The 11645-nt window shown below is 35.3% G+C and overlaps 1 protein-coding gene across 1 annotated transcript in view; it reads right to left on the bottom strand.

The window, feature by feature from the left end:
- Nucleotides 1-271: 271 nt before the first annotated feature.
- The window catches only part of RECK (reversion inducing cysteine rich protein with kazal motifs), a 50731-nt gene continuing 39357 nt past the window's right edge, over nucleotides 272-11645 (bottom strand). The window contains exons 15-21 of the mRNA XM_018081617.1: nucleotides 11354-11476; nucleotides 10685-10856; nucleotides 8567-8759; nucleotides 6352-6562; nucleotides 5146-5219; nucleotides 2536-2691; nucleotides 272-1512 (exon numbers count right to left, since the gene is read on the bottom strand). Coding sequence (XP_017937106.1) covers nucleotides 1297-1512; nucleotides 2536-2691; nucleotides 5146-5219; nucleotides 6352-6562; nucleotides 8567-8759; nucleotides 10685-10856; nucleotides 11354-11476 — 1145 coding nt within the window. The 3' untranslated portion in view covers nucleotides 272-1296. The remainder of the gene's footprint in view (nucleotides 1513-2535; nucleotides 2692-5145; nucleotides 5220-6351; nucleotides 6563-8566; nucleotides 8760-10684; nucleotides 10857-11353; nucleotides 11477-11645) is intronic.

Below are 11645 nucleotides of genomic sequence, written 5' to 3'. Positions count from 1 at the left end.
AGGGTCCCATAGAAAGATCTGCATTCTTCTTCAGTAGTTGTGTCTGGAACTCACAGCATAAACTCACATGCACATAGCACAGAATTGGTAAAAAACCTGCACCCTTGAAACCCCCTTGAAATCTGTTTGGAAACATTATCTGTGTGAGTCACAAATGTACGTCACTGCAGTTAGTTTTAAGTGCTGAGCTGAGAGAGAAGGGAAAATATACGCTGCGTTGCTGAATTCTACAGAATGACTTGCATTCTACACAAGGACACAGGACAAAGTGTTTATTAAAATAAAAAGCTTTAATACTTTTGCATTTAAAAGATTTAGCAGAAATAATTGCTACAAACATGCTACAACATACATGTTCAAAAAGTTTTCAGTGCTTTCTTTCAAAGTTCAGCATTTTGGCAAAAATAAGTTTTTCTGTATATACTTCAAAAGTTGGTTATCATAATACTGATATAAAATACTTCATGTAGACTAAGGTCAGGTGCATAAAATACAATACGTAATAAAACATAGTGTTTGTATAAACATTTAAAGTATAAATTTAATTAGATAACATGCAAATACTGCAATATTTTAAATGGCACTTAAATATAGATACTGAGATTCTTTATAATTTTGCATCCAATATGAGATTCTGAAATGTACAAAACTATAAAAAGAACATATCTCTTCACTGAAGTCAGGTACTAGCATAGAGCTTGATTGTCATTTTACAAGCAGTGAGCCCAATGTCTTGCAAGTCTTCACTAGTCCAAGTAAAGACATCTACTGAAATAGGCCCAGGGCTAGTTAGTTTCCTTCATAATAAAATATGAAAGCATATTTACATGAGAATAAACTCTTAAATTTTTGGTAAGGTAATTAAGTAGCAGCAATCTGTTTCTTCCAAAAATGATGTTTAAAATAGGTGCATGCTTTTCATTGTCACTGGTATGCATCTGAATAATACAAAATTAACATTCTTTAGTAAACTCAAAACACTGTTTTGTTCATTGTTGAAAAAGCCCTATGAGATTCCTTCTTACAAAAACCATAAATCCATAATGTCAGAACGTTCCAGACTATATTTGTTTCCAAGATCAATGGAAAACAATCTAACTGTGCTGAAACAGTCATCTGACTAGTAATGAATAAGAGAATCATCTTTTCACATTATTCAAATACTTCTAGTTCTTCATTGAAAAACACAAGTTCATCAGACCTTCTACGATTTTTGTTTTCTGGTTCAGTGATCAACAATTCTGAATGTCCTTCACAATATAAACGCCACAATACTCATGCATATTTTCCAAGCAGTTACATATAATATATTAATGCTGACAAGGTAAATAAAAGGCTTAGGAACAGGGAGTGCAGAACAGGCACCACTTGAACAGATGGAGAAGAAATGCTAAACGAAACTTGTACTTGAGATGCAATTAGAGCTGACAGCGGCACGTGTGATGCTAATGTTGGACTGTCTGAATTTATCAGTGACTCTATCTTTTCTGCTTCTTTATTGCAGGCTTCAATCTGTGGGGGAAAAAAAAGTTGCTATTTCTCTTACCATGTAAAATGCCAGTGTGAAAATGTTGCTAGATAGCAAAATTCAGGAAAGAAAATCTGAGTTATTCCCATCAGCACATAAGATTTACATTATTTTGGGGAGTATTTATTAGAAAACATAGTGGAGCTCTTATCATAGTCCTTGGTGTGATGAAAACTTCTGTGGAAGCCCTGAGCAGCAGCAAAGGAAGGGAACGAAGCCAAATACAAGTTATCGTGGGTGATGTGTTTTGAATGTTGATGCCAAAAAACTCACAGTAAATTATAACTAAGGTAAGTACCCTCTAAAACTGAGGACTTCCTTCCTGAGAGACCAAGATACTGCCTTGAAGTCTGCAACAGTGGAACAATCTGGATTTTCTCCTTATTAGGCTTTTTCTTCCAAATCAGGGAAAACTGATTTCTTTTATGGGAAGGGAAGAGAAGAATGGAAGTAATATGAAAACCTGAGAAACCCCAGGTTTCCATTCCCCCACTGACATGATGATAATGAATTTTCTAACATAAATTCATTTTTTTCCACTACTTTCTACTGCACCCCAGGAATGAATTTAGTACTAAGGCTCTTTAACAGCTTTGGAAGCCACCTCTGGTGAAGTTTAAACTTGACAAACTTAGTATCTGGAAGTCCCAAGCTTTGAAAGTTGAGGAATGTCTAGCTCAGCAATGGGTACCGCCATTGAAATGAGCAGCTCCTCCCTGCTTTTGGGTGGCATCTCTGATTTCAGAGTCCTCACCCCAGGAATCTGACAGCACTTGCTACAGTTGGAGTGAGAGCTGTCCATGCTGGTAAGTCCTGGTAACATTTTAGGCTATTTCTGCTAAAGGAGGAGACAGAAATTGTAGTTGAGTTGGATTTAACAGGGTTGCTCTGGTAACATGGGCAATCAAAATACACACAATGTATCTTCCTGAGAAACAAGCACCATTGTATATGTGCAAAAATGAAGTAAATCCATGCTGAGTAAACAAAATAATAATGTAGTCTACCTGCAATGGTTTGGGGTTCTGATCCACAGGAATGATGAGAATCACAATTTCTGATTCTATGCTTAAATATCCAAACACATCACACTGTGGCACTGACACATGCAGGCGAATTTTTTCAAGAATGTCAAGTACTGTTATTGGCTTTTTATTTGTTACCTGGAAGAAAATAAAGAACTTTGTGGATGATGTGATATTATGGAAAATTCTCCTCCTCAGTTTCAACAACTTGATGTCATGCCAGAAAATTTGTTTCAGCCATTATACTCAGTTCTAAACTCTACCCTAAATGCTACCAAAAAGCAAAACAATTCAATGATTCTAAAATATAATTCTAGAAAATTATTCTGATTCTAAAAAAAACCTCCAAAACCAAACCACCCGAAAACATTAAAAGAAAAAGTTAAAAGGAAGAAAGGGGAAAAATATTTACTTCTTAGATTAACCATTGTTTTGGTATGTGTTGTTCTCCACCTTCATGGTTAGTGTGTCTATGTATCATGTACCTCAAAATAATATAAATGGTTATCTGTTACAGCAACTTGTGCTCCCGTGCTGGGAAACAAGAGGCAGAGCAGCCCTGCCAGCTGGCACTGCTTTACAGCCTCAGAACCTGCTCCAAGAGTCACCAGAGATGGAGAGCTTTGTGAGGACAGATATATGTCTGTACCTATGGGAACCTGTGACATTTTAAGTTCAGCACTTAACTACCAGGTAAATGTATTTTTCTCTTAAAATTTTTTTCTCTGTTCTGTTGTCTGTATCTGACAAACAATAATTTGGTTGTAGATGCTCAGTCAAAGGACTGCTACACCTTAAAGCTTTTTCAGCTTTTTTCCAGATCACTTATGAATGTGTTTTACGGATGTGTATATAGACACCAACACTTCCCTTGTCACTGGTCATTTTGTTGTGTTTTGCTTTCTAGGTTTAGCTGCAAGAACTCAATCCTTCTTATCCTACTGTAGCTTTCTTTCTTTTGAGATCACTGGTACAGGACCTTAACAAGTGGAAATCTGGGAAATCCAAGTAGATTATATGAATCAAATTTTTAAGGTGTCATACAACACTTCTTTTACCAGATCTTTGAGGGGTTTCCTTGTCCATTAAAATCCTGTCTGACATGCTGATTAATCAGCACACCTTGTTCAAACAGTCTTAAAACAGAAGCTCAGGGATACTTTAAGAATGACTGATGGTGTCAAACTTGTATTTTACTGTCTTAGTTTAGAAGTCTAGTAGATTAGAATTTTAGTAGATCTCTAATGTTTCTTTGCTCTGTGATCATGACTTTTGTTTCTTGATATCTTTACAAAAAACAGCCAGAGGGGTGGGGAAGGAAAAAAAAATAGTCAAATTTACATAACTCTTTAGTATTTGAAGCATTTTTTTCTCCCATGAACCAGATGTCTGAACTAAAAGAGGCATGCATGACTACTTTTTCCAAAGGAAAGAGCTTCAGCCAAACTTACGTAATTTTTAGTCAGTGCTAAGATTCTCTTGACTCTTGAATGATTACTTGCATGTTTGAGAGATCACATACTTTAAATGTAAAGATACAGGTATACATTTTAAATATATGAGCTGTGAAAACTTGAAGAGTGTGTATGGTGGCAAGAGGTGACCAAGAGAAAAGAATCAGCAAGACTGTGGTGACAAAGGGAAGTAAAAAAGAGGGGGGAAAAAGAAGAATAAAACCAATGTTCAAACTAAATTTTTCTGTGATTTTACAATAATAGCTAATTATCTCTGTTGCAAACATATAAGTGGGTTAATGCAATTCTATACTGTTCTGGAAAAATTCTCATTCTTCTTGGTATTTAAAAAAATGAAAATCATGTGCAGATACAAACAGGAATTGTTTTGCTTCACCAGGCATAATCATCATATTATTCTGTTCTGATGTCATGACACAAGTCAATTCTTCTGCTATGTTGTGTACACTGAAGCATAAAAGCAGGGGTCAATAAAGTGCAATCCTTTTATACACCACATGGGGAGTGTCTGGGCCCACTATGGTGTGTTCAGTGACAGACAATCAACATCAGATCAGTCTTGTGCTGAAGCTTTTCTAAGAGCAGCAGTAAAGAATGCTGGAGCCTAACTTATGGAGATGTTTAATTAAAATCCAGCAGTTTAGCTGATGAGCAACAAAATGAGTGACAACTATCTAGGTAACCAAAGAATGTAAACAATCGCATTTAAACATAAGAAAATGTCAGAATTAAGTTACCTACATTAGGAAATAGTGAGCTAGCAGAATAAACTTAACAAAAAGGCCATAGATAACAAATATACACCGTATTACTACCGTGAGATAGATGCTGTTCCCATATCATTTGTCCACACTATTACAAGACATATAAACTGCAAACCTGAGTCTGCATGTTTATGCCTATTCTAATTCTGTTTTGGTTTGCATTGTAATTCAATTTATACGCCTCAGATAAAAAAATGAAGGGAAGTATAAAGCAGTATAAAGGAAAAAACCACCCAATCACACACTAACTACTGAAAAATAATGGGGTTTATGATGTGTTAACCTTCCAGGAGAAAGTATACAGTAACTTGAATTTTGTACCATTTAACATTAGGCATGATTAAACTGTTTACCCTTGCAAAATTATCCAGCTTGTCTTTGTCATATAAGATTCTCAGCATTCCAGCACACAGTGGACAGCAGGCTCCTATGTGAATACAGAAGAATCTCAGAAATAAAAGCAAGTAGTGTTTTCACTTTTAAGTAAGCAGGAGTCAAAATTTGAATATTAACTGAGAATGAAAATAGCAGAACTACCAAAGCAACCTGTTTCAATTTGATAGCAGAATTGCACATTTCTAATATTTTTTCATACTAAAAACATTTATAATGCAAAAGCAGTCACCTTTCAACACACATTTACTACTATCAACATGAAGAAACAAGTTGAATTTTCATTCGTTTCAAGATAATTCATTATTTTAAGCTAAAAACTGAAGGCACTTTGTGTATCACAAGCTAAGATTTTGTGTGGATGCATGCATATACAACTACAGAAATTACGTATTTCAAGAGCTGATATAGCTAGGACATGACTGTGTATTAAATTCACTCCTCAACTTATTATATATAATTCACATTCACAGAGTGACTTTTACAATACTAAAAGTAATACCAAAGCAAAAAGACCCTTTTTCAAAGGGAAGGAGAAAGATGAATAAAGCTCTTTCTTTTTAAAAACGAAGCTTTCCTTGCTCTGTGTATTACCTATGAGTAGTTGTTGTTTTATAAAGGAGGTATTTGTAGAAACAATAAAAATCCAGTTCAAAACAGCTTAACTGCAAAACTATTCCTACTGTCGTCCTCTTTCACAGTATTATAAATACATGTGGTATTTTTCTCTGTCTTCTAATTAAATATCATCTTTGCTCTTCTGGGAACCCTGTGTTGATGACAGCTTGGTATCCCACTGTGGTATCTGCGCTGCCACTTCCGAAAAATTGCTCATCAGATTCCTAGAGACATCCTGCTCGAGATACCACAGACCTCATTCATTTCTCCCAAACCCATCTCCTGGGCAGAGCTGCAAGTTTCTCAAGACTGAAGGAGCTTGACTCCTAAAGCCAAAGCTTTCCACTCCAGGGTTACCATCTGGGTCCTGATACTGGCTTGTTCTAGCCTTAAGTAGAGAGAGATCTCTACTTCATCCTTTCTCTTCGAAGTCTCAAAGACGTTATGGAATATAACATTTCAAAGCATAAGTTTTGTTCTAAATACCCCCCTGTTTATACACAGATTCTCTCCTCTCTGCATTCAACTTCCACAGCAAATTAACATACCTGGTGCAATGACTGGTTTGCAGCCAGCGGCAGAAAGCTGGGGACACTTCACAAAGGCACACTCCATATGGAAGCCGTAGTCCGAGAGCACCCCCACAGCCTGGCAGTGTCCGTGGTAGTCCACGGCCACGCGGTCGGAATAGGCAGCACAGACACTGCTGTAGGTCTCTCCATTGTGCCCACACACAGGCTCCACCGACTTGCAAAATGGCTGAAACACACAGGAATGTTTCCAAGGTCAATTCAGTCATGCTACAGAAGCTTCAGAGTAGTTTTAACATGAGGAAAACCGAAGCTAAAGGGAATTCACTGCTAATATTGTCAAACATTGAAAAAGTAGGAAGTTGGGGGTAAATAACCTGCCAGTTTATGAATGGGTCATAAATGAAAAGGGTAAGTATGTAAAGAAGGTACAGAGAAATGTAAGGTGGAATCTAGGAAATGTACAATAAATCATGTTTTGGAAAAGAACAACTTTTGTTCTGTGCTAACATTTAAATAAAATTACCATATATAAATTAACTTGTTTATTAAATTAATTAAAATTACTACAATTTCATCATATTTTAAAATATTTTTTAATAAAGTTGATTTGTCAATTAACATTTTCTATTGTAGTATTAATATCTTAACAACTCATTGGTAATTTATTTATTAATTCATCTTAGTGTGGAGTTGTGTTCCTAAAATTTATTGTGCATGTATTTCTAACACATTGTATATTTTTATATATTAGTTATTTACACATTTTATTTATTTGTATGTATGTATTATTTATTATTATTATATAAAGATAAATGCATACACTTACTTCAAAAGAATAAAATCTGTTACTAGACACTTTGTGAAATGGCAATAAACTTAAGCTTCTGAAGTTGAACAGAAGCAAATAGAATTGCTGAACCTCTGCAAACAAGGTATGATTAATGCTTTTGTCCAAAGTCTTGTGAAATGGCACAACTCATTCCATAATCTCTTGCTTAGGTTAGATATTTTGTTACACCATATTTCAACTAAGTCATCATAGTTGCAGGATCACTGTATAACCTCTAAAAAACTAAGGCAATCCCAGTTCCTATCTTACACATCTAAGCTAACAACAAAACAGAGAACAAGTAAATATGAGCACCCCAAACAGTTTATCTTGCAATCATCTTCCCTATAAAAGCAAGAGTGAAAACTTAGAGGCACCAGTGTCAAAAACTTTGTGAATGTGCATACTAGACATGGATAACTGCTGGAGAAAAACAACAGCCATGCAATATTCCTTTGATTCTTACTGTTCAAAGACTGAACATTTTCTGAGTATCTCATGAGGTATCTGGTGTGCAACAAGAATTACCTGTACTTAATAGGTTGCTGAAAAAAGAAGGTATTAAGACAGAAAGCAGAAACTAAGAGTGGGTTAAAAGAGTAATAGCACTTGTAATACAGAAAAACCCTGAAAATATATTTTGTACTTCTAGGCATACCCATCAGTTGAGACCAAGAGAAGGTCTCAAATAAATATTCATGATTTGAGAAAAACCTGGAGATGAACAGCCTAACAATGGTAAAGCCAGTGACTTGGAACAGAGCAGTTCCTGACTTATCTTGTAAAGCAACAGAAATAGCTTGCCTACCACCTTTCTAGGGAGCAGTGGAATGGAAAAACTAAACCTAATCCCAATCTTTCTCAAGAATTAACATGAAGACTAATCCAGTCCAGACTAACTAAAAAAGTATTACAGACTGCCTATTCTGTAAATAAATCCTGAACAGCGCTGGGGCAAAATCACACAAAAAGACAAAGACTTTCTATGATTGGGCATTAATATATATTTAAGACAACTTCAAATTGGTATAAACTAGCACTAGGAACTGCACTAATTAATGCAAACATACCTCAGTGCAAGCTTTAGTAGCAAAAAAAATAGGAAGAGAAGACTTAATATAAATATCAGAGCATTACCCCAAGAAAGCATAAGCAAAGCTTTTGATTGTTTTTGAGACAACAGTTAACTAAAGCAGAGAAACACTTGACAAAATTCTGAATCTAAGTTTGTGAGAGTATTTTTATACTAGCTACAATTAAATTTTTAAATGATTAAGCTACAAAAACCAAACAGAATACTGCAAAAAACCCAATATTGCAAAAAAAACCCAACCAAAAAACCAACCCCAAACTGCAACATCAAAGGACAAAGAAGATTTGATATTTATTGCTACTTCCTACCTGGCATGGTCCTCGGTATGCTAAACTTTTTCCCTTTTGGTACAGAGTACACAAGTTACTGTATTCCACATTGTCTGTGTCACAAACAGGATCTCGTGTCTGGTCACAATTTAACTGCCTTGGCACACATTCATGTTGGCTACATTCAAACTTTTCAAAACTAGTCAAGCAAACTTGTTTCTTCGGTATGCACCTGCCGAAAATAATAGTAATTTCTTATCATGTCATAGGATTATTTTTTTTTTTTAAGTCCCAAAATATTCAGGGAAAATACTTTCAGTGAAATATCTCCAGTACTTTAGAGCTAACTGTGGTTAAGCAGAGCTGCAGGAAATACAAGTGATAAAACATTCTGAATAGCCAATTTCAGGTCTCATCACAAACCTGGAACAATTTCACACCACGTTTAGTCAATGTGTTCCCACCAACATTTATCTTTTACCGCGTGTTTTTCAATGGATTCTCAATAAAGGCTTGGATAAACTTCTTACCTACTCCCATGCTTCATTTTGTAAATGAATATTTAAGAAAAACTAGAGAAAACAAGAAAATAGTGCAAGAGAAAAAGATTCTGTTGCAAAGGTCTTGTCTCCCCCATCCCTGAGAAAGAAGTAAAAACAAGACCTACAAGAAGATTAAATGGTTTCAATTACAAATATCTAATTAGATGCTAGCTTTGTAGGTTCAGAGTATTGTATCACATCCAATCTTGGGAATGACTGCAAACAAAGGGAAAAACCCTGTATTAACACTTTTTTGCATGCCATTCATCTGAAGCCTCCACAGACCAGTAAACAGCAGAAATTCTTTCCCCTTTTATTAAGTATGTACCTTCCATGGTCTTATCTGCAAAAGATTTGCCATAGACCCTGCAAGACATTCCTCTGCTAGAGAAATGCCAGCCAATAAAGCCTGATGAACAGACTGATAAAAGCTCTAATGGCTTTTTTAAACAACCAATTCCTTCTATAAGAGACAGCAGTGCTGCTACCACTGGATTATGTACAATATGTCTTTATTCTCCCTGAGTGCTGCTGATCCTATGCATTACACGTATGTCTTTTCACATTAGGGAAGACTTAGAAATTCTGAGATTTAAACACTTCACAAGTGGATATAAGATCTTAAATAGATAATAAAATAGTACAGTGCATCAGGAGCATTTTAAGATGACCATGTCTAGTTTATGCTGCATTGTCAAACTGACCCAGAAAAATGTACTGCGCACAGTCCTTTACTTATACGACAAGTTGAAGTTCTAAGCATAATGGTATTTTGAAAAACTGGAAAAACAAAACCTCTCTGTATCCTCCAAATTTCAAATATAAAAAGTAAAGAGTGTTTATCCACAATGCAGCTTTGAAATTCCAATTTTGAATGCTGTAATGGGTATTACAGCTACAAAACTACACTGTTTTCTCAGTAGTTTTCTGCATCAAGGCATTTTAAGTGCAGAAAAAGGAAAAAATAAAATTGCTACAATCAGCTTTCATGAGAGCACAGTATTACACAACTTTTTATGACGGCTTTCTTTCAAAACAGAAGAATGCACAAATTCAAAGGAGACAGCAGTATTGCACAACACTGAGAAAATTGAAGACAGAGACCAATATTATAAGCCACAGCCTTTGATCTCTGTAAGAAAGGTCAGATTTTCTTTTTGCCTGAAACTAGTACAAAGCATATTTTTGTTTTAGTATATTTGTCTATGCAGATTTTGCTTTATTGACTGAATAAGCGAGACTGACTCCAAGTCTCGAATTCAGATGCAGGTCTTCTTCGTAAGCTCCTAAAGAAGGTGTGAAACAAAGTAGTAATATGACACTTATTGCCACTCCAACAGAATCTGATTCTCCCACTTTTGACAGTATGTATCAAGTCTCTTATCGCTAAAAATGAGATCTGCAAAATGAATTTAATTGATATAGCACTACATAAGTGGAACCAAAACCTGGCAGTTATTGCTATGATAAAAACAAGTAGCTACTTCAAAAGTTATTTTTATTGGAGTATCCCAAAAATACAATGTTCCTACAATATACAACACATTCAAAGAAAACATAAATCTACTTTATAAGTAGAAGATTAGAAAAGCTTAAAAACATATTCTGCTTTTACCTCTGATTTTTATTACAAGGGTTAGGGTTACAAGGATCCTTGGAAATACATGATCCAAATTCAAACTGATTGTCCTGGAGCCCAACACAACGAGCTATACATGCACTTGGGTAGGTGCGTCCATTTTGACCACATACTGGCACAAACTGATCCACACAGTTACATGGTAAACCTGGAAAAGCAACACACAGAACAGGAACTTGGTGTACACTCGTTTGCTATGACAGAAGACACACAAGGGGTCACTAAGGTATCTTTGCCTTCCAGCAAAGAGTCTTCAGCCCCTTTGTCCCTCCTGTCCTTTAGCAATGCTGTAGATCACAGGCACTTACAAGTAGCCAGAAGCAAAGTTTGGGCCCTGTCTCCTTGCTGATTCCACTCAGCTTTCTCCATTTTTTCTCCCAAACTCCTTATCTCTTGACCCAGTGGCAATACCCTGTCTCCATTTATTTTTACATATTATTTGACATTTTATTTTTCAGTGTTGATTTTTTTTTTTAAAGGTATGTGATTTTTCTGCAGTGTGGGTTGGACATGAGAAAAAAGTTAAAAAAAACATACTAATAACAAATTATCAGGTATTTAACATTAATACTGTAAAAGGAATTCAGCTGATAATCGTTGCTCTAAAAAATATTAAGCTTATAGTTTTCATGGTTTGGAAGTTACCTGTAAACTTCTGACGTTCGTCCTCTGAACTATGCTCAGTTAGGCACTGACGAGTAGAACAAATCAAGTTTCCAGCAAAACATGAACAGACATTGCAATCTATATTAAAGGATGTTCCATGGTCTTAAAATAAATTAAAGTAAATACATACAATTAATGAAAATATACCAGAAGATTACATATTCATATGTACAACATCAATATTACATTTTCATTATTAATTGTTTCTGTAATTTCCCTTATTCAATTTACTTTCCCACTGAAATTTCTAACCTTTTTTTTCAGATTTCAA

The sequence above is a fragment of the Manacus vitellinus genome, unplaced genomic scaffold (genome assembly GCF_001715985.3).
Source record: "Manacus vitellinus isolate BGI_N305 unplaced genomic scaffold, ASM171598v3 scaffold_55_pilon, whole genome shotgun sequence".
Taxonomy (NCBI): Eukaryota; Metazoa; Chordata; class Aves; order Passeriformes; family Pipridae; genus Manacus; species Manacus vitellinus.
Note: the sequence above shows the minus strand (reverse complement) of the source record. Positions and strands in the feature narration are given on the sequence as shown.